Source organism: Odocoileus virginianus, chromosome 9 (genome assembly GCF_023699985.2).
Source record: "Odocoileus virginianus isolate 20LAN1187 ecotype Illinois chromosome 9, Ovbor_1.2, whole genome shotgun sequence".
NCBI classification, from domain to species: Eukaryota; Metazoa; Chordata; class Mammalia; order Artiodactyla; family Cervidae; genus Odocoileus; species Odocoileus virginianus.
The window spans coordinates 61,721,080-61,748,865 of record NC_069682.1 but is presented as its reverse complement, the minus strand read 5'-3'; the positions used below and the strand labels follow the sequence as shown (position 1 = coordinate 61,748,865).

The 27,786-nt window shown below is 46.9% G+C and overlaps 1 protein-coding gene across 1 annotated transcript; it reads right to left on the bottom strand.

The window, feature by feature from the left end:
- Window positions 1-1,842: 1,842 nt before the first annotated feature.
- MANBAL (mannosidase beta like) lies at window positions 1,843-27,127 on the bottom strand. The gene is made up of 3 exons (XM_020892105.2): window positions 27,039-27,127; window positions 17,330-17,538; window positions 1,843-2,720 (listed from the first exon to the last, which is right to left on the bottom strand). The coding sequence occupies exons 2-3, from the start codon at window positions 17,477-17,479 to the stop codon at window positions 2,613-2,615; spliced, it is 258 nt and encodes an 85-aa protein (XP_020747764.1). The 5' UTR covers window positions 17,480-17,538; window positions 27,039-27,127; the 3' UTR covers window positions 1,843-2,612.
- Window positions 27,128-27,786: the final 659 nt, after the last annotated feature.

The following is a 27,786-nucleotide window of genomic DNA, read 5'->3' as shown; positions in this document are numbered from 1 at the left end:
CAAATAAGTTGGGAGCAGGTGAGGGACAGGACCTTATGGGTTTTAACAGGATGCTTCTGGCTGCTGTGTTGAGAAAAGACTCTCCATTGGAGAGTCTGCAGGATATTGCAGGCGGCTGCAATATCCATGAGATGATGCCAGTTGGACCATGGCAATAGAGGGAAGCAGTGAGATGGGTCTCATTCTGGATTTTGAAGGTCAAGTTGCAAGGAACCACTTAAGAATCAAAAGTGAAGTGTCAAGGAAAGAGGGGAGTCAAGGATCAACAACTGAAAGGATTGAGATGCTCTCCAAGATGGGGAAGACCACAGAGTCAGGCCTGGGGCTGCCGGCAGCAGGACTTTGAGATGCCTGTTGGGTATCCAGAGGGAGATACCGAGTAGAAAGTCAGATTTATGAGTCTGGCGTTGGGCGGGGGGTCTGGAGGGATCTGTTGGCAAGATATCGGCATGTTGGTATTTAAAGCCATGAGCCTGGATGAGATCTCCCAGGAAGTACAGGCAGAGCGATCAAGGACTGAGACCTGAGTCCCTTTGCCGAGGAGGAACCAGTGATGTAGGAAGAAAACTAGGCCAGGGTGGGGTCCTGGAAGCCTAAAGAGTGCCAAATCCCACCAACACTGTCCAAAGTGAGTGCGGAGCGAGGCTGGTGGAGCAGAGAGTGACTACGTCACTTTCCTAGGGCTGTTCTCTGGCAAACAGCTTCTACGGGAGACAGTTTAAGGGAGATGGACCTACCGAGGCAGCCCTGCGATTCCAGAGCTGTCTCCCCTCCAGGCAGCTGGACGGATCTGCCCGAGAGGTCTGATCCCTGCTCTCCTCAGCATCATTCCCCTCTGGTCTTAGCTCCAGTTGAGCTTTTAAGGCTCAGCTCAGTTACTCCCCTCTGCCACGTGGCTGTGCTGCCCCCCCAAGGTTGAACCGGGGGCCCCCACCCACCTCCCACAGCTCCCCACTGGACAGCTCTCCACACCCAGCCTGTACACGTCTCTGTCTCCCACTGGGCCAGGAGCACACTGGGCTTCTCGGAAGCTTCCTGTTTGGGCATCGCCCGGGCTAGCGTGGCGTGAGGTGTCAGACCCTCAGTAAACGTCTGAGAACACCACACTCAGCAGAAGCCCCTTCCTCTGGGATGTGGCTGTGTCTAGTGCTTTGTCGTGCAGACGCCTCCATCCCCTGAAACTTGGGGTGCTGGGATCTTCCGGGGCCCCCGTGGCAGACCGGCCATCACAGCACCCACCTGCTGACACTCACTGAAGAGTTTTAAATATCAGGAAAGGGGCCAAGGACTGGGTCCAAACTCACGTCCTGGCACTCCCGAGGCGTCAGGACTTCAGTCTCCCACCTCTGAAAGGGAGAGGACACGCACTCATCCCTTAAGCTCCTCCTTCTCAGCTGTGACCTTCGGGAGAGTGTCTGGCAAACTGGACACCAGCCGGCCGTTCAGAGGTACCACGGTCGAGGCTCCTCCCTGGAGGCTGATTCAGGGCATGTGACTAGAACTGACCCACCCCAGGCCACGGAAGGCCTCCGAGTGGGTTCTCCTCAAGCCACTCTAAGGATAAGCGGCGTCCTCCTCAGGCAGCTGGACCAGGGACTGAGTGGGACCTGGCCTGCGCAAACTCTTAACACACAGGTGGATGTTCACAGCGTTTCCAGTGACAGTGACTTAAGGGCCACATGAAGCAGTTGGCTGGAACCTTCCTGAAACTCATCCCAGATCTGCTCTGACCAGATGTCCCCCACTCAGGCCACCCTCTTCTCCATGGGTGTGCCCTGCCTTACCCTCCAGGGCAGGGACCAGGATCCCCCTCAGCACAGACAACACACATGAGGCTCAGTGTGCGGGGCCATTCATTGACCTTTACTTCCCCAAATGACTATGGTCAGGGGTTGAAGGAATTGGAGGCAGAGGAGGGGATACAGACAGAAGCAAAAAGCTACACCCTCTATGTGCTGTGATGGGCTGAAGAGAGGTTCGTCTGCGACTGACAAGTCCCTGCCCCTACCCCCTATTTGAGATGCTCAGGAAGTCTGGGCTCAAGAATACACACTCATTCAAGCCAAATCCCTTCCATCAGCCGGAGGAGGACCAGGCCTCTTTAAGGCCTGGTTGCTGCACCAGTGGGACCATTGTGCTAATGGCTTTGGCGCCTTGACCTAAACAAACAGGGGAGGCCTGGCCTGGTTCCCTCTGCACAAGCAGAGACAAAGGTGACTGATTAGCAGGAGATCCGATCTGCGGGGCAAGGATAATGGCAGAGGGTGGTGCTTGCAGCAGTAGATAAGGACTCGAAAAACGTAGTGTAAACCTACAAGGTGGGCGACTAAAAGTAGAACACGGGGATTAAGTCAGAAAATGGAACTCTGTGAGCTGACCCAACTTTTCAAGAGGCTTCCAGGACAGTCTCTGTTCACAGGGTATTTCAGCCCCCTTGGCCCGAACCGCTCAGGAAGGCAGAAGGAAGAAGTGGAGGTCTGCCCGCCGGGGCCTGGGCGCTGTCATGATTGTCCAGATCTCTGTGGTCACAGGGCATGCCAGCCACCTGAGACCTTGTGCCCCAGGAGGGCTGCCCTCCAGGCCCTCATGCCAGGCTGCGAAGGCCGCCTCTTCTACCGCTTCTTCTTGGCCTCCTTCTTGGGTCTCTTGTTTGCAGAAGGAGCAGTGGCCTTGGGCTTCCTCATCACTTCTGCACTTCGGGGCTCGGATGGTTCTGCGTCCTGTGTGGTGACAGAAAGGAGAGTCCTGATTAGACAAATCAAGCCTGACACCAGCGGAATGAGATCATGTCTGAAATGACTCTGCAAACGGGAGCAGAGAAACCAGGGATCAAACCATCACCACAGGGACCTGGGAGTCCTGTGTTCCGGGACAATCCCCGGGGAGCAGGTGAAAGATAAGGGAGGAGGCCTGAGGGGAGGGGCGGCCGTTGGAGTCTCACAGGCCTGGGGGGCAATGAGGCTCCCCCAGTTCCAGCCAAGTGACCTTATGGGCAACCCCCCTCCCCTTTCTGCACCTTGGCTCACCCACCTGTGGGATGGAAACAGTGACGCGCACCTTGCAGGGCTGATGTGAGGAGGCAGAAATGCTGGGGAAGGACCCAGGGAACACAAATGCACCCAGGGGCTGATGGGACACAATGAGCAGGGCCTGGGCAGAGTGCGGGTGGGGAGGCGGCGGTGGGCAGACCTTCTGCGGCTTGCTCTCCTTCCGGCCCTGCCATCCCCTCCTCCCATTCAAGCCACAGAGGCGGGGGCAGGGAAGGGTGGAGAGCGCGGCCACTACACAGGGTTCTGAGGCGCCTGGCAGGGGTGCCCTGTGGGAAAGGGCAGAGGGCAGCCCCGGGGCACAACTCCAGACTCTATGTCCAGGGCAGCTCTGGTTTTTATCTGTCATGTACACTGTGATTTGTTCCCTGGACGATCTGGTTTAAACAAAGGCTCTGCTGCTGAAAAAAGGTTTAAAACCACAAAGCCAGCCCTGGCCTTCACGGGGCTGACAAAGGAAGTGGACTCTGGGGAGGGGACTTGGCCTGCCGCAGCTTCACAGGCTCCTGTCAGAGGAGACTCTGGAGTGGCCCCTGTCCTATCAGGAGTCTGCTCCTCCCTGGGGATAAGCCACACTCAGCTAGGAAGGATGCTAGAGTTCCCAGTTAGCGCAGAGAACACGAGCCATGGTCCGCAGGCCTGGTCAGGCCCACAGGCAGACCTCACTTGGCCTGCAGTGTTTATTTTTAGGAATTCAAGCCAGTTGGGAGATTTCCCATTCAACGTGGAGTCCCTGCTTTTCTTGAAAACTTTAAACATCCGGTGACACCGGCCTCATGGAAGCAATGGGCTGAGCAGTGGCTGTCCTTTATTCAGTGGCCCCCTCCCCCTCCCCAGCTCCCGCCACTCCACTGGCCCCGGCACTGTAGTCAAGAAACGTTTTCAGGACTTGTGTTCTTTTGTTTAAAAATGGGAAAACAAAAAGGAGACCCAGAAGACAAGGAGGGAGCATGGTGTTTCTAGAAAAGCGTTTCTTCGTGCCTAACTGGCCAGCTCCCAGCTTGCTTCACTCTCGGTCTTTCTCTGCTCACTGTCGGCTTCTGGCCCCAGCCTCTAGCTTCCGTCAGACAGAAGAGGGTGGACTGTGGCTGCAGACGGGCGGTCCCCACCTAAGGCCCAGTCCAAAGGTCCACCAGCTCCCTCTTATCAGCCTTCACTAGCTCTCCACCCTGCTCGCCTGCCAGCGGGGAAACCAGGCGTAAATGCCCAGCCCAGTTCCAAGCACCCATGGGTGATCCTCCCTAGATAATCAGGGGGCTGGCCTCTGGTTGGCCAGATCTCTGAGCTCATGCAGTCCCCTCGCTGTGATGCTGTTTATGAAAGAGAGGAAGGGAGGGTGGAAGGGAAGAAGGAAGGAAAGAGAAAAAAGAGAAGAAAAAAGTTACCCCATTAGAAAAACAAAGAAGAAAACCCTTAGAGGCGACACTGCCAAGCGCACGGGCTGACGGCTGCAGAGCCACAGGAGGGCGACGGCCTCAGGCCAGCTTCACAAGCACAGCGCCTCCGGAGACTATGGGAACTGGAAACCGCCCCCAGTCCAGTACCTGCGTGGCCAGTGGAAACCAGGCAATCCCTGCGTGCCCCAGGCAAACAAGATCCGATTAAACAAAAGGGTTTCTGCACAAGGGATTTTCCAGGCCTGCCAGGATCTCCAGGGATGGAGCCCCACTCTCAGTTCAAAGCTGGGGTCTTCTCCGATTTCAGTGGGGCAAGTTCAGAACCCAGAGGTGAGGACACCCAGCTGTCATCCCTTGTGCTTCCTTTACTCCACAGACCTTCTCTCGGGCACCTCATCCTGTCTGTCACCTCCCAGATCTCTCTCTTGACCCAGCATGGAACAGGCACCTCCCAGGCACTTCCAGCTCAAGTGCTGCAGACAGAGCATGGCCCCTCTGCAGCCGGCCTGGCCTTCCTCCTCCACCCCACCCCCTCCAGTAGGCAGAACAACCAGAGTCCCAGTGACCCCACCCTTCCTTTGCTCCCCTCCATCCAACAGTCACCAAATCCTGCTGACTTGACCTCCTCCACCTTGACTTGGCCACCGTCTTAAGCATCAAAGGCTCTAATTCTTTATGCCATGACTTGTGTACCTGCCAAAACAATTTTTCTAAAATGCAGATCCTCCCCACCTTAAACCTTTCAGTGGCTTCCATCACTCACAGTCTTCTGTCTCATACCTGGGATGGCAGCTAAGGAGGCCACCTCTCCAGCCTCCCCTGGGCTTCCACTGCTCAGCCCTAAGCAAGAGGAGCACCCTTCTTTCCTTGGCCACCCAGCAAACCCCTCCCCACGGTTTGCTGCCCCCCCTGCCCCCTGACCAGGAACACACTGCTACTCCCTGTCCAGCCTTTTTCCTCCACTCTTCCTCCAGCAGGTGCATGCTCTCCTCCACCCTGACGCACCAGGCATCCAGGAACCTCAACAATGCAATTACATGTGCTCATGATGGTCTCCCCTCCTAGCCTGTGAGCCCCTTAAACGGCTTCAACTGTTCCTGAATGAATGAATGAATGAAATAACACACAAGATCTCCCATAACCATGGGAACTTCACTCTTGCTTTATGTGCTTCATGAAAATACAGCACTTAAGACTAGATCTTGGGCTTCCTTGAGTGGCTCAGTCGGTAAGAATCTGCCTGCCAATGCAGGGGACGTGGGTTCGATCCCTCCTTTGGGAAGATCCCACATGCGGTGGAGGAAGGAAGCCTGTGTACCACAACTACTGAAGCCCACATGCCTTAGAGCCTGTGCTCTGCAACAAGAGAAGCCCAAAACGAAGAGCAGGCCCTGCTCACCACAACTAAAGAAAGCTCGCACACCACAGCCAAAAAACAATGTAAATAAATTAATTTTAAAAGACTAGGCCTCACTTTTTGCATAGAACAGAGGACACAGCAGATTTTAAACCCAATATATGCACCCTAAGTCAACATCTAGACATAGCCATCGATAAGGACAGTAACAGTAAGAGCCACAACGGCTGCTAATATTTACAACGTGCCAGGCTCCATGTTCTGTGGTCTGGACATGTTTTATTTTTCCCTCACAAAGTGCCGTAATGTGCCCCATTTTAAAGAAGAGACGTTCAGAGAGGTTATGTGACCTGCCTCCACTGGTAAGCAGCAGGGTCAGGATGACCTAAACTGTATGGTATATAGCTTCTTTCAGGTTTCCTAGGGACCTTGGGCTGATGGAGATCAAGACTCAGAGTGAACTATGAATCTACTTTCTCTCTGTTCAGCCAAATCTGAAAGCACGGGTGATGGTGGACTGACAAAAACAGCTTGTTCAGGATCCTGCTGATGGGTGGTTCAGGACCCCCTGCTTGTGGCAGGAGTCAGGAAAGTGGTTTAGTGCTCCTCGAGTCAGGCTTTGCTCCTACAGTTGACAGCAGCTCTCCACGGGCGCGTGGACACAGTCATTGAGTCATCCGAGTGACCTGCCTGTCTCCTCCTCACCCCAGACCTCCTCCTCTCTTCTCCAGCTCAGGTTCTAGCACTGTCACTCACCCAATTCCCCAAGCTACAAACCGCTGAGCCATTTCTGCGTTCTCGCCATTCCCTGCGTGCCCCCACATCCAATCTGTCACCATAGCCAGTCCATTTGGCTTTCCACAGAGCTCTCAGCTCTGCCTGGTCCCCTCTGGACACTCTACTGAGCCGGCTCAGACGACCCCTGCACCGCCCACCCCAACGCCCTGGTCTCCTGCCTGCCCACCTCAAGGTTTTCCTCACCATCCACCGCACTGCTTTCAGTCTATTCTCCTAAAACAATCGTCCTGACCAGCCTGTTCTCTGCTTTAAATGTGTTGCTGGTTCCCTCTTCGTATAAGGCAGATTCCAAGAACCTCTGAGTGGCCTCCAGAGCTATTCCAACTGCAGCTTTGGCCCTGTCCCTGGGCACGCCCCCTCATGCAGCCCACTCTGTCACTTCTGGGCGACTGGCCAGCCAGTAACTCCCAGATGCTCTGCGTCTTTCCAGCTCGGCACAGGTGCTCAGCACCCATCGGCCATCCATCTGCGCCCAGTGCACGCGGGTTCTGGGTCAGGGGAACCAAGAGGAGGTGCACTTCCTGATGTGTGCCATGTGACTGCCTCTCAAACATCAGCTGCTGCGCCTCCCACCACCCTGGTGAGCCCATCCCTGTGAGCCCTATCTCACAGGCCAGGAAACTGAGGCTAACCAAGACTTGGAGACTCAGCCAGTGGGGAAGAGCCCCTTCCCCGAAAGGGGCAGGGAAACGAAGGCAGCTGTTACACACGTGATTCAGCTGCTGGGGTCCTAGTCACACAGAGCAAGTTCCAAATTCTTAGCTAGCGAGAGTGACTCCAAATAAATGGCTGACTTCTCATTCCCCTTCAAATGTGCGTTGCTGGTGCAAGCCAGGCAGACGGCAGACTCCGAAGACGACAGCCCCACCTTTCAGTTGCGCCTCGTCTGCAGCAAGTGCCCCCCGCAATCTCACGTTAGGGGTGAATGAACCCCTCCACCCGGGGAGCTCCTGGGTCTGCGGAGGCGTCCTCTGTGACACAGGCCTCATCAATAATGAAGCAGCTCCACAGCCACTTATGAGGCCAGGAAATTGCTGCTATTCATCAGCTTCAAATAATCGAATCTGTGCCACAGTGCATCCAATCTCTTCCAGCAGGGAGAGCACACAGAATTTTTATAATTTCCATTATACAGTTCAGGGTGGACTGAGTCCAATAAATCAGGACAAAATGTCATTCTACACAGACTGAAGCTCTTCTCTCCTCTGAAATGATCCTGGCAAAGGAGACCCTGTGCTGTGCGCAGGCAGCCCCATGGGTCTTATCTCACCCGATCCTCAAGGATGGTGTGGGACAGACATATATACACGATCACGTATAAAATCAATAACTAATGAGAACCTACTGTATAGATACACTCAGGGAACTCTTCTCAATGCTCTGTGCTGTGCTTAGCCACTCAGTCATGTCTGACTCTGTGACCCCGTGGACTGCAGCCCACCAGGCTCCTCTGTCCATGCGATTCTCCAGGCAAGAATACTAGAGTGGGTTGCCATGCCCTCCTCTAAATCTTCCCCACCCAAGGACTGAACCCAAGTCTCCTGCATTGCAGGCGGATTCTTTACCGTCTGAGCCACCAGGAATCCCACTCAATGCTCTGTGGTGACCTAAACAGGAAGGAAACCCAAAAAAGAGGGGATATATGTGTATGTATGGCTGACTGACTTTCGGTACAGCAGAACACAATACTGTAAAGCCCCTATATTCTAATTTTTTTTAATTAAAAAAAAAAAAAGAACCACATGGGTCGAGTGTGAATGCCGTCCTTTTCTAGCTCAAAACATGGGCTCGGAGAGGGGAAGGTGCCCGGGGCTGAAGCTCCAGCCTGCCCTGCCGTGCGCTCTTGCCTGAAGCCCTGGGCAGGGTGGTGGCTGGGATACCCTGCGGGGCTGGGACTAGCACTGGCTTTGGGCAGGCGACAGGACTAGCTGAAATCAAGAGGGGGAAGCTGTTCATGTGAGTTCCACAGGCGAACAGAGACAGAGTCCAGGACACGCTTGGCAGGCGAGGAGAGCTGTGATTAGAGAGAATGGCCCACAGAGCTTACCCCAGACATGATTCAGCACCCCTGTGGGCCCCGCCCATCAGCTGGTCTGTGGCTTCATGCATGTCCGGCCGTCTCTCCCATGAGTTGGTAAGCCTCTCAAGACCCTGTTTAGACCTTTGCCCTACCCACTGCGTGGCAATCTCTTGAGAACGGCTCATTAAGTAAAAAACACCCTGCTGCCCAATTCAACTGCAAACCCCTCCCAAGCTTAAAAAAACACAGGGCAGAACTGCAGAGGTGGTTCTGTAAGACTACCCCCTGAGGTGTTGAGAATAGGCATACACCCTGCCCAAGTTAACTATTTACTACGGCAGCCTTCACTGGCAATCGGGGGCTGATTTAAAATCAAGACCTGGGACTTCCCTGGAAGTCCAGCGGTTAAGAGACTTTGAGTTCCCGATGGTGGGGGCACGGGTTCGATCCCTGACTGAGTAACTAAGATCCAGTTTGCTACACAGCATGACCAAGATAACAAAATAAAATCAAATCAAGACCTCCATGCTGGATTTCCCAACAGGAACTTCCAGGCATTGGCCCTACTACCTCAGGAAGGCTCCATCCATCTCAGGGCTTCCTGGTTGACAGTGAAGTCTACGTGGGCATCGCATGGAAAGCCACCACTCCTGCCATCAGTTCTGGTGAGCTCTTCTCCGCTGGATCACAGTGCTAAGCACCGGTTATCTTTGTCTGCCCCCCACCCCCGCTCCATCAAGGCCATGCTCTTTCCTTGTCCCATGTAATTCTGGGGGGCTCTCAGTCACTGTGGTCACAGCCATGGCCAGTTAAACATGGCCTGGCCAGAAATGGTACCCAATGTCTCTTCCCACCTATGAGGCAAAGTATAGACATGTGGCCAGGCCACAGCCAAGCAGAGGCCTTCCATGAGATCTGGAAAGTGAGCAGAGGCAAAGAAATGGCTTTCTTCACTTGTAAAGCATGAGCAACAAGGACACAGACTGGGGCTGCTGCAGCCACTCTGCTGATGTGTGGCAAGGACCTAAGAATAAAGACAACACTGGTGGGAAGGCAGGAGATGGTGAGACGAAGGGAGCCCTGATGATCTTCCAGCTTCTGAATCCAGCTGTGCCTTGAAACTCCCAGCTCTAAAAGCCAATACAGTCTCTCTCTCCTCCTTAACAAATTATTTATTTATTTATTTGGCTCTACTGGGTCCTAATGATGGCATTGGTACCTTTGTTGCCACAGGCGGGATCGTCCATAGGTGCGGCCTGTGGGATCTTCCCAAGCTCCCTGCCTTGGGAGCGTGGCATCTGAGCCACTGGACCACCACGAAAGTCCCCTACAGCCTCTTTCTAAGGAAACTGCTGGAGTCAAGTTTCTGAGTTTTCAACAGAAAGAGTCCCCATTAACAGAAGAGACTGAGGCAAGCCTGCAAAGATGGCAGGGTGGGAGTGAAGGCACCTGCTGAGGGGCTTGCGGCTGGCTAGGCATATGTGACATAAACATATGAAAACCTGAGAACAGTCAGCATTTAAACTACTAGGAGAGTTTGTGACTGGCAGATGAACTATTACTACCTACGACATGAGTCACTGAACAAAAAGCCAATACCTGCTTGCCCAAGATGGACAGGATCAACAGTCTGGGCAGAAACGAATCCAAAAGAAGCTTGGGGAGGACGCTCAGGTAGGCTGCGGGGAACATGGAGAGGACTCCTGACCTTCGCTTCCTCATTACCTACTCCTTCACTCCTGGAACGTGGCGCCCACCTCATTCAAACTACTGCCCTCCACTTGGGAGAAAAGCGATAGTTTATCTTCCCAGAAAATGTGACTAAGCATGGAAGCATTTTTGCACACAACTGCAGGAAGCTCACAGGTTTCTGCAGTCTTTATCGAGGGGCACCCTAGGGATCCAGCACTCTGCTAAGAATTTAGTTCTACTGAAACCCAGCTCTGAAGGAGGGCAGTCTGAACATGTCATCATCAGGTGGAGCAGCCTTTCCTCCATCACTCAGCCTAGTCTGTGTCCTCCTTGAACCACACAGGGGTTTGCAGCGAGACCACAGTCTTAGTCCTCTGTACACTAGTCTGCCCGTCTCCAAGAGAGTAAAAGGAATGGAGACCCCAGTTTTGTCTGCATGGCACTCCTGCTCCCTTGGGAATTGACTTCCCACTCCCGCCCAGAGGTCACACTGCAGGATGCTGCCCTCCCCAACACTGGCCACAGCGGTCCCAAGCTGGATCCCAGGTACAGCTCCTTCTCTGGGGATACTGGAACTGGGACCAAGCAGGCAGGCAGCCTCCAGAGGCTGCAGGTGAAAGATGCAAACTTGGGAATCTGTTAGTGGCCATGTTTTACCTTATCACAGGAACAGTGAGCAGAGGAAGGAGGGCAAGAGAAGTGAGAGACAGGAGACTCACAGGAAGGGAGTCAGAGGGGATGTGAGTGATCGGGTCCCACCCATTCCAGAGGCCCAGTTGCATCCCTGCTCAGGGAGACCACCCATATCTTCTCAGTATCTCTACACTGCACAAGAACTGCCTCAAGCAAGCCAGGCATGTCTCAAGTCCAGGCCTTCCCTGAATCTTCATTTCCCTTGAAAGGCTTAGCGACTCATTCTTAGGGTTTCAAGAAGTAATACTATGTTGGTTAAAATAATCCCCAGGTCTCCACCCCCAACTTCTTGCCAGCTTTTCCCTTCCCACTTGGATGCCACCTTTTATTACAAACTTGACACACACAGAACTGAACACCTCCTGGGCTCCCCAAATTGGTTTGTGCTTCAGGGAAACAGTCTAAGGACCAGTGGCTGCAAAACAGAATCACCTGGGCACTTGAAGAAATTTCTAATCCAAGGCTTCAGAGAACTGAACCAGAATCTCCATGGGTACAGAGCAGGCCTTTGAAAATTCCCCAGGTGGGAACAGCCAGAGAGAGAATCACAGACCAGACCAAGAAAAGGCGATTCATGATAACACTCGCCAGTCCCTAGCTCAAGGCAGACATCAACGAATAATTTCTTTACTGTGGAGCCTAAAAGCAGCCCCAGAATCCTTTCCACCACGGCCACCACACAAACAATCAGACTGAGCATGAGAGATGAAACACAGCTGCATCCTGGAACTGACAGAAACGGTACAAGGATCTACCTTCTTAGATTTTAGAACCTGGCCTACAAGAAAATGCTTGGATTAAATGTGGCTCAGGCCTCAATCAGGCTCAAACAAATGTTTGTTTTCTCGGGTCTTAGTTTAATGAGGTGTCAATGAGAAAACGTTCTCATCTGGCTTAGGATTCTAGGGGCTTTGGTTTTAATTTTACAAATTCGTTCTCGTTCCTACTACAGAAAAGAAAGGGGGGGTGGGGTGGGAAGCATTTCTCTATGTGTTCTTTTTTTCCTTCCCTGATTACCCCCAAAAGAGCTTTCAAATAATCTGCTAAGTATTGAAATACTGAAGTCATAAACTAGTTGCAGAAAATCGGCTTACTGGAGCAACAGGAAAGACATTCTTTTGCCTTTCAAAGCCTTTCCCATCATCTAGAGCCAAAAATATTATCTTCTGACCCAAAAAGCCACTAATAAACCTTGCTTCTATAGGCTAAGCAAGAGGCATGATTTTCCCCTAAGCAATGTGGCTGAGAGAACAAGACTGTTCTCTGGGCCCCCCACCCCACCCTCTCCCACCTCCTTGTCACCTTTAGCTTCCAGGTACCTTGCTCCTGCTCTCAAGCTGCCTAGAGTCCCCACAGCTGTCCCCATTCCCACAGGCTCCTTTCTTTCCTCCACAAGGGCGCCCCAGCCCCAAGTTAAAACCCCTTTCTTTTTCCCTCCCTATCCAAATTCCAGTCACAGCTAGCTGCTGAGCACAATCTCTAACCACAGTCTTAGCACTCATTCTCTCTTTGTAAGGCTGTTTATACACATAGAATTTGGTGTTTCCTTTCCATTTAGTTAAGAGTTTGGGAAAAGGCTGCCTTAGGGGGCATGCAGAGGAAAGCTAGCAATGGAATCCCTGCATAACTGAGGACCATTTTCGGGCATGACACATCAATAAAAAGTCAAATTAATGGTACCATATTTTTTGCTACTGATCCACTGAAAAACCAAAAAACAAACAGAAGCAAAAAACGTTAACACAGGAACCTTCAGTTACAAAGACATTTGTGTTCCTTACTCCCCTAAACTTGAAGATAAAAGAAAATGAGAAGTTTTGTACCACATTTGTATTTTAAAACATGAGGTTGTTACAGAGTAAAGTCAGAAAAAGAAAAACAAATACCGTTTATTAAGGCATATATACAGAATCTAGAAGAATGGTACTGCTGAACCTATCTGCAGGGCAGGAATAGAGACGCTGACACAGAGAATGGACTTGTGTACATGGGGAGGAGAGGGAGGGGCGGAGATGGTGGGATGGATTGAGAGAGTAGCATGGACATATGTACACTACCATGGGTAAAACAGAGAGCTGGTGGGAAGCTGCGCATAGCACAGGCAGCTCAGCTCGGTGCTCTGTGATGATCTAGAGGGGTGGGATGGGGGGTGGGAGGGAGGTTCCAGAGGGAGCGGGTACACGTGTGCATACAGCTGATGCACAATGTTGTACGGCAGAAACTGACACAAAATTGTAAAGCAATTATATTCTAATTTTTAAAAAAAGATGAGGTTGCTGATACCAAAACCAAAGATACCACAAATAAAGAAAATTAAAGGGTAATATCATTGATGAACACAGTGACACAAAAATCCTCAACAAAGTATTAGCAAACCAAATCCAACAGTATATTAAAAGGTTCATACACCATGATTAAGAGAGATTATCCAGGAGAGGCAAGGATTTTTCAAAATCCACAAATCAATCAACATGATATACCACATTAACAAACTGAAGAATATGAGCGTATGAGCAACCCAACAGATGCAGAAAAAGCTTTTGACAAAATTCAACATCCACTCATGATAAAAACTTTCCAGAAAGTAGGCCCAGAGAGGACATACTTCAACATAATAAAGGCCATATATGACAAACACACAGCTAATGTCATACTCTATGGTGAAAAGCTGAAACCATTTCCTCCAAGGTCAAGAACAACACAAGGATGCCTACTCTCACCACTTTAATCCAACACAACACTGGAAGTCCTAGCCAAAGCAATCAGATAAGAAAAAGAAATAAAAGGAATTCAAATTAGAAAAGAAGTAAAATTTCCCTGTCTGCAGATGATACTATCTGTCTACCATACACAGAAAATCCTGAAGAGGCCACCAGAGAACTCCAAGAGCTCATTAATGATACAGAAATCTGCTGTGTTTCTATACATCAACAATGAACTATCAGAAGAGCAATTAAGGAAGCAATCCCATCTCCCATGATGTCAAAAAAAAATAAAGCACCTAAGAATAAACCTACTAATACCTAAGGAGGCAAAAGGCCTGTACTTGGGAAACTATAAGACACTGACAAAAGAGATGGAAGATGACACAAACTGATGGAAAGAAATCCCACGCTCTTGGATTGGAAGAATCAATATTGTTAAAATGACCACACTACCCAAGGCAATCAGCAGAATCAGTGAAATCCTGTCAAAAACCAAGGGCATTTTTCACAGAACTAGAGCAAATAATTTTAAAACTTGTATGGCAACACATAAGACCCCAAATAGCCAAAACAACCGTGAGAAAGAAGAACAGAGCTGGAGGAATTATGCACTCTGACTTCAGACTATATAAAGCTACAGTAATCAAAGCGGTATTGTGATAACACATAGATAAATGGAACAGAACAGAGCTCAGAAACAAACCCATGCTCTTATGGTCAATTAATTTACAATGAAAGAAACAAGAATATATAGTTGTGAGAAGACAACATCTTCAATAAATGGTGCTGGGAAAACTGAAAGTGAAACAAGTAAAGCACTTATGACACAGGTGGGCTCAGAGACTTTCGCCCTCATGGTGGTTTTATTACAATCACTTTTACAGGGTGTTTCTCCCAGGTTTCCTTCAGCCGATAATCTTACTTTGCCTGGTTCCGAGTCTGTCCTTGGCATCACTGTATCTCAGGCCCTTCCATGTGTACCCATGCACCTCTTAGCCAAGATGGATTCTAGCGAAGGGGCCTATGGGTAAGCTGACATCACTTACTACAAGCTGACGCCTCTCTTGTTACCTCCAAGGAGCCTTTCTGGGCATGTGTAGTTGGGAAGGTCTCCTTGAGAATGAGAAATATGTGGTCTTTTATCTCTTTTCTGGGCAGGCTCAGCCCTTCTCTCTCCTGCTGTTTTGGAGCAGCTGTCCAGAGGGGAGAAACAAGCTGTTCACCCAGAGGCCCATCTAGCTCCTGCCTCTGCTCCACATTCCCTCCTAAGAGACCTCATCCTCTGTCATGGCTTTAACTATATCTTACTGACTCTCAAATGTTGATCAACACTCAGCACAGACCCTCCTCCTCATATACAACAGTAGATGCAACTGCCTACTTGATGGAATCACCTGGACATTTTAAAAGCCTTTGTTAAAGGCTTTTAAACCCATGTTTAAACCCAGCATGCTGCTTCCCAATCCTCACCCCAAACCCCCCTTTGCCAGAGTTCCTCCCAGTTACACCAGCAGGATCTCTGGGACACAGTCATCTCCAAGATATGTATCTCCAGAATATATTGTTAAATAAGGAAGCACATAAAACTGTGTTTAGTATCGTTTGTACATCAATGGGAGAAAATAAATGAATAAATAAAGAAATATCACACACACATATCCATTTGCATACATCTTCAGAAAAAAGAAACGAAAGGGGGATAAATTAAATAAAAATGGGTACCTACCAGGGGAGGAAGGGGAAAGGGTGGAAGATACAGAGATTCAAGGAAATTTCTGAAACTGCATCCTGTTACATAGTTTTGACTTTGGGAAAGTTTATAATATAAAAGTTTTACATAATTTTTAAATTAAATCAAAAGGAAAAACCTCTAAAAGTAAAAAACAAAATGAAGCAAATCAATGTTATGTCATGGTGGGAGTATACCAATGTGAAGAAAAGGCTTATAAACACAGTACTCTGAATATACATCCCTACTGGGACGTATTTTGGGGCACAGAAAGAAACATAAAGAAATGGTGAATTTCATTATAAATCTTACTGTTAATAGAGAAAAACAACATAGTTACTTGTAAGGTATAGTAAGTATGTTTCAGGTGTGCTGAACAAAGTTTACATTTTTTAAAAGAAGTAAACTGCAGTCCTTAGAAAACCCAGCTTGCAAAGTTGGCCCTTTGGCTGACATTTGGGAAACTGGATTTTGGGTGGTTCCCACAATTCCCAGAACTGATAAGAATGGCTCACTATGCCTAACCTGTCTGTGGAAACAATATGGTTTATGCTGAAAACCTGTCTTCCTGCTGGAAGTCTGGAATTTTGGTTTGTGTTAGGCAGAGGGTGCGTATGTGACCTGTCCCCACTAAAACCCTAGGCAATGAGTCTCTAATGGGTTCCCTTGGTAGACAGTCGTTCACACAACTGGATGGGGTTCCCATTGAAAATCAAAGCTTTATTGGTCAAGACTGGAGGTTGCTAGAGTCCAAACTCACAATTCTGAAAACTAATAGAGGGAAAGAATCAAGCATTTATCCTGCCTTTTACTATGAACAGCATTTCAGACTAATCATATAGGCATGATGAAAAGATCTTCTTGACTGAAGAATTCCAGCTAATAAAATGCAGAAGGAAAGAATGGCTCTAAGCAATGATCAATGGATGCTAAAATCATTTAGGTGAAAGAGGGATGAAGATTTTGTAACAGAGGGATCAGCTATAACCACCTGAACCCACAGGTATCTTAGAATCTCTATATGACAAAGAGACACTAAGTGCCTGTTGATTTCAAAGAGCAAGACATTCACAGCACTAGCTATGAGGTGTTCTCACTAAATAACTGGATCTGAACTGAATCAAGCCTCTAGACTGCATTTCTCATTGACAGAAAATACGAGGAACAAGTTGAACATGTCAAATGACACCACACAGAAGCAATCAGCCAAATCCTGGATGTGGTAGATGACAACCTACCTTCTCCAACAAATCAATGTCACGAGAAAAGTGAAGGTAGGGTGGAGGAAGGAGGCTGTAGAGCTACAGAATAAACAGACCTAATGAACAAAAGTCGAAATAACAAGAAAGTCAATCTGATTACATCACTCTCTTCTTTAAAACCCCTGGGCCCCCACCCCCACTCTTCTGGCTGTACCTCTCATCACGTCCCCTCTGTGCTCTGGCCGCAGGCACCTGCATTCAGGGGTGAGCCCATTCCTTCATTCTTCGGGTCCTTACACATGCAGTTCCTTCTCCTTGGGGGAGGAGTGTAAGTTCAGGTCCTCCCCCTGTTACACACCTTCTCAGTACCCTGTACTTCACAGGGAAACGTGTATCTGTTTCATATCTGCCCTTCTCCCAAAGACTAGAAGTTCTTTGAGGGCAGACCCCACATCTTTCAGCAGAGTCTGACACATAGTAAGTAGGTACTAAATAAAAATCTGTTTCACACATATGCAAACAAATAAGGTATGAACCACGTGGCCCAATGCCACCAGGTGGGAATTTGGAGACACTTTAAATCAATCAAGCCCCTCATAATCCCTGCTAGTCTTCACTGCTGTGAAGTCTGTAATTTTCAGGACCCAGAACCCAGCCCGAGGAGCTGAGGCTCACAGGGAAAGACTCACCGCCTCGTGGGACTTGGGAACGGGAATGATGATGGCCAGCACGCAGATGAGCTGGAAGATGGCCCCCAGGAAGAGTCCGTACCGCAGCAGGTTCTCCAGGAACGTGGGCTCGGGAACCTCGGGAGGGGAGAAGTCCAGTTCGGAGGCCATGGCCCCAGCTGCCTGCTGCCTGAGGTCCCCTCCAACTCACTGCTATCCAGAGCCAGCTTCTAAATTCAAAGAGTTAATGTCACGTTTCTACAACTGATGTTTAAACGGGTCCACTTACACAAACACGCCCACATACATGCAAGAATATGTAAAGCAACTGTGGTGAAATGTTAACAGCTCTTGAATCTAAATGGAGGATATGCGGAGAGTCACTGGACCATTCTTTCAACTTTCTTGTACGTTTTCAATCTTTTCCAAATACGAAGTTACAGAAAATAAATAAATGCAAACACTTCAACAAAAATCTCAAGTCAACATACATTTGCTGAAGGTCTACTCTGTTTCAGGCTTCTTTACTTGTTCATTTATACATCCAGTCATTCACTCAACAAATACCCATTGAACACCAAGCACTGAAGGCTGAGCAAAACAGTCTTCTCTTCTCTCAAGGCCGACCTCTAAGGACAGAAGGACAGAGGCAGACAAAGAACTCATCCAGATGGAACATGCCAGCTAGTGGTCACTGTTTTGACAAAAAGCTTCAGAAGGGCATCACTTTATTTTGTATAGAGTGATAAGAAGACAAGACAGGAACGAAGTGGTGGAGACAGGAAGCGTGAGAGTGAGGCGGGGTGGCATCTCTGGGAAGCATATCCCAAGAGAGAAAAGCAAGTGTAGAGGCCCCTGGTCAGGGATATGAGCCCAAAATGACCAGAGAGGAATGCAGGGAGGAGAGGACGAGGTACGACAGAGAGGAGTGGAACTGACCTGGAAGCACCCTGACCCTCTGATTTTACGAAGTCAAATGTAAAGCCACAGAAGGGTTTTGAGCAGAAAAGTGACATGATCTGACTTACATTTTAAGTGGGGCAAGAGTGGACACGGGGAGACCCATGAGGAGGCTACTATCAGTAATCCAAATAAGAGATGCTGGGGACACAGATGACAGGAGCAGTGGTGGTCAGTGGTGGCAGGTCCAGTCTCAATCCACCTCTCCAGACTCTCCTCTCACCAGAGCCCCCAACCCCTAACACCCTAGTCGAGCTGAAAGACCTGCCTGTAATTCTCCAAGAGCACTGAGCTCTCTCAAATCCTGGGCCTTTACCCAAATTGCATCCTCTGTCGAGAACGCCCTTTCCCACTCTGACCGCTTGGCCAAGTCCCCACTCTACCTCTAAGGCTGAACTCATGTCACCTCCCCAGCATGCTTTTCTTACCGCCCTCCTCCTATCCTGTAGGATTGAACTGCTCCCCCTCTACCACAGCACCCATGAGTGGCTTCCTCTGGCCCACCCCAATTTTCTCAAGAAAGGGGAAAACTTTGGGGAAACAGACCCATCTGACTCCAAAGCCCTTTGTGTTTTCAGGAATCTGTGCCACAAGGCAACTTTCTGCTAAATCTAAGCTGCCTGATATCACGGTCAAGAGCCACATGTGGCTATGGAGAGTTGAAACACAGCTAGTCCAAACTGAGATGGCTGTTAAGTTAGATACACACTCAATTTATAAGTTAGGATGATCATAAGAATGCAAAATATCTCACTAGAAATGTTTTATATTGAATCCATATTGATGGCATGTTGAAAAGATACACTGGGCTAAATAAATTATTAACTTCATCTATCTTGAAAAAGAACAAAGTTGGAGGATTCACTTTCTGATTTCAAAATGTGAAATCTGATTTCAAAACAAAGCTACAATAATCAAAAGAATGTGATACTGGCATAAGAATCTAGGCCAATGGAACAGAATAAAGACCACAGAAGTAAATCCTCCCATATACAGTCAACTGATCTCTGAACAAAGGTACCAAGACCATCCAATGGGAAAAGATAGTTTTGTTAACAAACAGTGCTAGGAAAACTAGAAATCCACATGCAGAAGAATGAACGGAAGTTAACCCAAAATGTTTCAAAGAACTAAACTTAAAAGCTAAAACTATTAAACTTATTGAAGAAACATAGGAGGAATCTTTATGACATTGGATTTGGCAATGACTTCTTAGATGCCAAACCACAGGCAACAAAAGAAAAAAAAAACTGGACTACATCAGAACTGAAAATTTTTGTGCATCCAAGGGCATTATGAAGAGGGTGAAAGACAAACTGGAAAACAGTTTGGCAGATTCTAAAAAACTTAAACCTAAAATTATCATATGATCCAGCAATTTCACTCCTAGGTATATATACCCAATACAATTGAAAGCATGGACTCAGATACTTGTACCCCAATGTTCACAGCTACACTATACACAATAATGAGAAGATGGAAACAACAAAGTATTGATCAACAGATGAACTGATAAACGAAATGTGGTATATATACACACACAAAGACACACACATATTTACTCAGCTATTAATACTGAGATGAATAAAATTCTGACACATGCTACTACATGAATGAATCATGAAAACACAGTAAGTGAAATAAGCCAGACGCAAAAGGACAATATTACATGATTCCACTTGCTAGGTACCTAGGATAGGCAAACTCATAGAGACAGAAACTAGACTATAAGGTTACAGGGACCTGAGGAGGAGGAATGGAGAGTTACTGTTTAACGGGTACAGAGTTTCAGTCTGGCATTATGAAAAAGTTCTGGAAATAGTGGTGATGGTAACACATACTGTACACTTACAAGTGGTTAAAATGATAAATTTTATGCTATGGATACTGCACCACACACAAAAAACTGTACCTGTTTCTTCTTACTTTTTAAATATGGCTACTAGAAAACTAGATTAAACACGTGGCCTGCATTACACCCCTATGTGTGGCTCTGTGTTTGCCCGAAAAGCTTCCTCCAGTTTGGCTCTGACGCTTCATTGCTCTGCAACATTCTTCCAACATGAATGCGGAGTGACTAAAGGATGACAAAAATGATCTTTGAAGTGAATAGGCTGGGGGGTTTATGCAAATACACATGGCCTTTTAACCTAGTCTCTTAGGAAGGTCACGCACCTGTGCTGACAAGGTGGCCATTGTTCCACACCACTCCTGTCTCCCTTGGGAATGGTTTTCAAAGTCTGAGGTTCACTCCCCTGCCCCCAAACCCTCAGAGCTGGCAGATCTTATCCTCCCAGAAAAGATCTGACTTCTGGAAAGAACCCAACATCATCTGGATCCCAGGGTGGTGAATCAGGTGGCGCCTCAAGCCCAGGAATACCATTTTTGGTCAAATACAAGGTATGACACTCAGAGCCTCAGCAGATTGTTTGTGGCGGCTCAGACACTGGCTCTGAAGTGAATTCCAAGGCAGCTGCAAGAACAGCTTCACTAGAGGAAACGTACAGCCCCAACAGGGCACTGTATCCTCGTGCTGTGTGAACTGTAAGGTATAAAAAAAAGCTCTCTCATTTCTTCAGTTACACCTCATAAATACACACTTTTTAAAAATGCCCTTGGCCTTAAACTTTACCTTTAAGGCTGTAACCAGCCTAGGGGGGCTTATCAATATTTAGATTTATTAGTGTTACTAACAGCAACATTGTTAAGAATATTTCTAATACAATAAAAACATAGGGCCAAGAGTAAGGCTAAGGGCACAGACTCTGCTTCTATTACCAATTAGCTACACTTTGGACCAATCTAGAGACTTGATGTTCTCAGGAGCCAAACAATAATGTATTCAAAGCTATAATACATTTAGGCTTTTTTTTTTTTTAATAGCAATTAGGCAATACATAACAAGAGTCATAAAAGTGATTATTATAGCCTTTGACTGAGTAACTCACTTCCTAGAATTTACAGTAAGGAAACAATTCAAAAGAAGAAAAAGACTTCAGGTACAAAAAGACTTCATGGCAGTGCTATTCATAATACTGAAAACCAGGAAGCAACTCAAGTGTCCAACAATAAAGAAGCCGTTAACCCAATTATGGTACATCAAGGCATATTGCCCCTTGGCTTAAATAGCAAATACAGATGTTGCGTATCAGGCCAGCAGAAAGTCTTTGCAAAATTATGTTACACGAAAAAAGAAAACAATTACATAAACACTATCACTGCAACCATGTAAAAATTGTGATTTCACTGGCTAAAGATCAAAAGAGGCCATAATAAAATGCAAATAGTTGCTATTAAAAGTGAAGGGGCCATAAGTTTTAATTCAGGGGAGAATCTTATTGAAAAAAATTAATACAATCTGAAAGAAAAATCCATGCCCTATCTGCTCTCTTCATAAGACTTTTATAGAGTCTAATGAAATGTTAAAAAGCAGAGACATTACTTTGTCAACAAAGGTCTGTCTAGTCAAGGCTACGGTTTTTCCAGTGGTCATGTATGGATGTGAAAGTTGGACTATAAAGAAAGCTGAGCACCGAAGAATTGATGCTCTTGAACTGGGGTGTTGGAGAAGACTCTTGAGAGTCCCTTGGACAGCAAGGAGATCCAACCAGTCCATCCTAAAGATCAGTCCTGGGTGTTCATTGGAAGGACTGATGCTGAAGCTGAAACTCCAATACTTTGGCCACCTGATGCAAAGAGCTGACTCATTTGAAAAAGACCCTGATGCTGGAAAGACTGGGACAGGAGGAGGACGACAGAGGATAAGATGGTTGGATGGCATCGCTGACTCAATGAAGATGGGTTTGGGTGGACTCTGGGAGTTGGTGATGGACACGGAGGCCTGGCGTGCTGAAGTTCATGGGGTTGCAAGGAGTCGGACACAACTGAGCGACTGAACTGAACACATTAAAATGCTGCCCAGGAGAACTTTCTGCAATGCCCGAAATCTTCTATACTTGTGCTCTCCAATATGGTAGCCACATGTGGCTAGTAAGCACTTAAAGGAGAATTGAGGAACTGAATTTTTCATTTTAACTTCAATTAATTTATAAATCATCACATGTGGTTAGAGGACTCCCAGACTGGACAGCACACGTATAATCAGAGGGTGGCTGTAGTAAAGTTCAAGAAAACATAAAATGCTCTATACAGCTTGTGTGTCTGCCTAAGAACTTCTGTCTCGTTTTCTTTGCACCCAGGCTTTACTTCCCCGCCTGCCTGCCTGGGTTTCTGGGTTTTCCTTTCCTGACTACAGAAGTCACAAGAGTGCTACTCATCCTTCGGCTCCCTACGAAGAGGCTCTCAGCTCTCAGACTCTGTGACAGGCTTTGCTCCTCCACCCCCTCCACTGTCACAGCAGATCACCTGCCAGATGAGCACAGCACTTTACAGTCTAACTCATTCAATTCACAACCACTATGGACAGGGGGTATTACTAATGAGGACAAGGAAACCAAGGCTCAAAGAGGTTATGTGGCCTACCCAGGGATCACTTGGCTGAAAAGTGGCAAAGTCGGGATCCAAACTGGCTGGTGGGTAAGACTGAAAACTCACCGGGGGTCAATGGTTCTCAAACTGCAGGTTTTGGCCCATTAGTGAGCCATGGAAACCATTAAGAGGGCTGCCGCTGGCACTTTTTAATTTTATTAGCCAGTACAATAGAAAATATCACATTAGTAAGGGTGAGCATTATATCTTGAAGCTTTTTTTTTTCCAGTTATATCCATCTACATCCCAGCATGCATGTACTGGATCAAAATTCACTTCTTACTATTTGAGAAATACCATACAGTCTAATGTTCGTATTGTTCCACTATAAGCTCCTGAGGTAGTTGGAACCGAGGGTCCATTTTGAGTTTGTTCCAGGGCCTGACACAAATATCTGGTAACTGATCAAACCTACGCTTGTTTCCCATCTTTAAAGAGCAGCCTCATTTAACAAGGAGGGGGAGCTGAGAGGCACAGGGCTTATGCAGGCTCACCCACTGAATCAGGGCAAAGCTGAACATCCCGCTATGTCTCTAACCCTGTGGTGCTCCAGACTTGCTTAAGAGCAAAGGTTTTGTTTTTTTTCTTTACACATGGGGAAACTCATACCCCTACTGGAATTTAATAAAAAGTACAGACCCATTTATTATCAAACATGGAAAAGATAATTTCATAAGGTCATCAGACCTTATGGGTTTGGGGGTCCTGAGACCCCTTGAGGCTCATCCGTGAATATCAGACACCAGTGGTCTGAGACATTCATTCACTGAACACAGAGTTACTAAGTCCCTGCTGTGGAGTTTCCATCCAATCAGAGGCACCCAAACACATAAAGATAGAATGCAATGTTGGCAGTGAGTAGTATGAGAAAATATAGAGAGGGAGGTAAGGGGTGCTATTCTATATGAGGGGATCAGGGAAAGGCCACCCTGAGAAGGCAACATTTCAGCAGAGGCAAAGAAGAAAGCGAAAGAACAAGTTATTTCAACATGTTAGGTACCCCAAGATGGAGGAGAGCAAGGGATAAGGTCTGAGGCGGAAATGAACTTTATGATCAGAGGAATGTAAAATGAGCAGCTGTGTAAGACCAGTAGGACTCTGGGTAAAAGGGGAGCCTCTGGAAGGTTCTTAGCAAAGAAACATCATCATCTGACTCATTTTTAAAGGGTCCCTGTGGCTGCTGTATTGAGAACAGATCGCAGAGGGACAAGAATCTGAAACAGGGAAACCAGTTAAGAGGCTACTATACTAGTCAAAGGGCTTCCCAGATGGCTCGTGGTAAAGAACTGAGTCCTTTACCTGCAATGCAAGAGACCCAGGATCAATCCTTGGGTAGGGAAGATCCGCTGGAGAAGGAAATGGCAACCCACTCCAGTATTCTAGCCTGGGAAATCCCACAGACAGAGAAGCCTGTTAGGCTACAGTCCGTGGAGTCGCAAAAGAGTCGGACATGACTTAGCAACTAAACAATAATTACTAGTCAAAAAGACACACGTGCACCAGGCAGCAGTGGAGGCGGTAAATTCTCAGGTTATAGATACATTTTAAAGAGAGGGCCAACAGGATTTCTGGGATGAAATCTCAAAGAGAGAAATTACCAATAAGACCTCAAGGTGAAATTATTCTGTATGATACTGCAACGGTGAATCTAAGACTGTAAGTATTTGTCAAAACCCACAGAACTTTATAGCACAAAGGGTAAACTTTAATGTACACAAATATTTTTCAAAAAATCATTTAGGTGTCCAGGATGGAATGTAGAATGTGACATTCTGAGTCTAAATATATTACAAATGGATGAGGTAATTTCACTGAAGAGGTAGGGGGAATGAGGTGCTGACCTCAGTAACTGTGGAAACAGATGGAATTTAGAAGACTAAAAGCAAGAGGAACTGTACATGGGCTCTGTTGTTTTCCACATGGGATACAGATTAACAATTCTGAAACTATACACATACACTGGAATTGCACAATTAAGTAAATGGATGGTAGATGGTGGAAGCCAGGTTTGTTACAGTTGGGAGTAGAAGGTTATAGATAAGCCAGAGGAGGCTAGATGATGCACGTGGATAGATAAGCATTGTGGATATCAGTACAAAGTCATATTTAGATTATTATAGATACAGACAGCTACATATATATATATATATAGAGAGAGAGAGAGAGACAGAGACAGAGAGGGCGGGGAAGGAGAGGCTAGTCTATACACATACATCTCTTGCTATGTGTTTACTGAGAGGGCCTAGAAACGTGGGCATACCAAACAGTAGCAATAAGCACATGGAGTACCCAGATCTTGGTGTCTAATACGATTCTCCAAGAAAATGAACCAGGGGCTCCTCAGAGAAATGGTTAACTCTAGGACTGAAGCAGGAAATATATAAGACAAGCCTGTAACAGAAAGTAAGAAAGTGTTCAAAAAAACAAAACACATTGATCAAGGTGTGTCAAAGAGATATAAGACCCACTTCGATTGCCAAAGCCAGAACAATCTGCACAGCAAAACAAATTGAGTAGCCCTGGATTATAATTCGAAGTATGAAAAGAATTATTCAAGGCCGTACTGATATTATTTAATAAGCAAACAAACCTCCCAAGATTTTAAAATAATTTATGTAGATAATCTGTCTTAAAGTGTGAAGTATAACTCCACACTCCTTAAGGATGGGCTGTGCATAATGACTTCCTTCCAGGAGTACAATATGGAAAAGTGGTGGAAGGAGAATAAATTTATAGTGGAAGAACTTGACTACTTCAAGCTAGTGATCTGGGTTAACATCAACATTGGTGACATATACTGACAGTATGTACCCTACTATGACAGTGTGAGGTACATACAGGATAGTGTATACTCTGTGAGGTGATAAAAATGGCACTTTACCTCCGGGATCTTCCTCCCCCAAACCTGTTACTCCAATGCCATCATAAGAAAAACATCAGACAAATCCCAAACAAGAGTCATTTTATAAGACATCTGACCAGTAATACTCAAAACTGTCAAGTTTATCTACAAGAAAAGTCTGAGAAACTACTACAGTCCTAGAAACCTAAGGAGAAATGACTAAACGTAATGTGGGATCTGAGCAAAGAGACTAAGCAAAGAGAAAACTGAGCAAATCTGAAGAAAGCATGGACTTTAGTTAGTTACCAATACTGCTTCATTAATTGTGACATTAGTATTATACTAATGTAAGATGTTAATAGGGAAAATTGTGGGGGGACATATGGGAACTCACTGTAGTATCTTCACAGTAATTTTGAAAATCTAAAATTATTCTAAAATTAAGTTTATTGGAAAAAAGTCAACATTTCAAAATAAATAACCCTTCAGACATGTATAGATGTCCAGACTTAGCAAACAGAAATTAAGTCTTGTCTAACACAGAAAAACCCAGATTCCAAGTATCTTGGTAGGGGATCCTTGGCTTCTGAAGAAATGACTTTAAAATTCTGCTCTGAGACTTCAACTGGAACAGAATGGGGAATAGAAAATCAGTGTCAGGAATTACTACCCTGGGCTGTTTACCCAGACCCCTCCCATTACAACAAATTCCCAAGAACTGCTCAAAACTGAGTTCGAATTCTGTCCTATGCAAAGATAAGCCATCTCCCAAAGTAGTAAAAGCTGTCAGCCAATGGGCTGAAAAAGACGGGCAGATGTCCTGTAAAATGTCATTCTGATGCGGCAAGTGTGATTGCCACAAGAAAAAGTGTGGTTTCATAGATTCATTTCTCACTTCTCTCAAAAAAAAAAAAAAAAAAATCCAGCAAACACGCATTGTGCACTTACTAATCCTTTTGCATTCACCATCTCATTTAATCCTACAAGCAATTCTATGCACCCATTTTACAGAGAAGAAAACAGAACTAGAGAAGCAACCAGAGCTCGCCCACAGTTACCGAGTAATACGGTACACTAAGGACTCGAACCCCAGCCAGACTGACTCCGGAGCTCCTCTGAATGCTCCGCCCTTGAGAAGAAAGGCCAGGTCACAACTGTGAGGAGCACCAGGTCTGGTCCCAACTCAGAGCTAAGGCGCTGGACACAAGCAAAGCAAGGCCCTCGGCCCCTGGGAGTCAAACTGCCCTCCGCAAGTAACTTCCGAACAAGCGACCCAGGAAGTTATTTGCGCCAAACACGGAGCAGTCCCCGGGCCAGCAGAACAGCGCCTCCGGGTCAGGAGCAGCGGCGCCGGAGCCTAATCCCCGTTCCTGTACCACAGCCTCGGCGACTACGCCCCGCCCTGAAGCCCGGACCGACCGCGGGCGCCTCGGTACTCACCTCCCGCGCCGCCGCGCCGCGTCCCCGGAAATGATTTCTTGAGACCTTGGGGCCCGGAAGTGACGCTCCTGAGCAACCAGAGGGCTCGGTTCCGCCCCTCAGCGTTGCTAGGGTTGACGGATCTAGGCTGCCGGGCTTTGTTAGCCTTTTGTCCCAACCCTGTGGTTTGGAGCTGGAGAGAGAGGCCTGCAGAAGTGAAAGCCAGGTTCCCTCGATTCTCTAAGGCGCTGTATCACAGCCCATTTCAGCAAACATTTATACACGTTTATAGACGCCTTAATTTTTTTTTTTTTGGAAGTTTGATTTACAAAGTAGTTTGTAAGTTTTAGGTGTGTTTGTAGTGGTGTGTAGGTTTTAGGTGTACAACAAAGTGATTCAGCTATATATATATATATATATTTTTTTTTTCAGATCCTTTTCCATTATAGGTTGTTATAAAGTATTGAATATAGTTCCCTGTGCTATACAGTAGGCCCTTATTGTTTATCTATTTATCTATCTATCTATTTATCTATCTATTTATTGTTTATCAATTTAATAACGTTTGTTATTGTTGTTGTTGAGTCGCTGAGCCATGTGGATTCTTTACCACTGAACCTCTAGAGAAGCCCATTCTACACAGTGTATCTGTTAATCCCAGACTCCTAATTTATCCCTTCCCCTCATCCTGTTTGGTAATCATAAATTTGATTTCTATGTCTGTGAGTCTATTTCTGTTTTGTAAATAAGTTCATTTGTATCGTTTTTT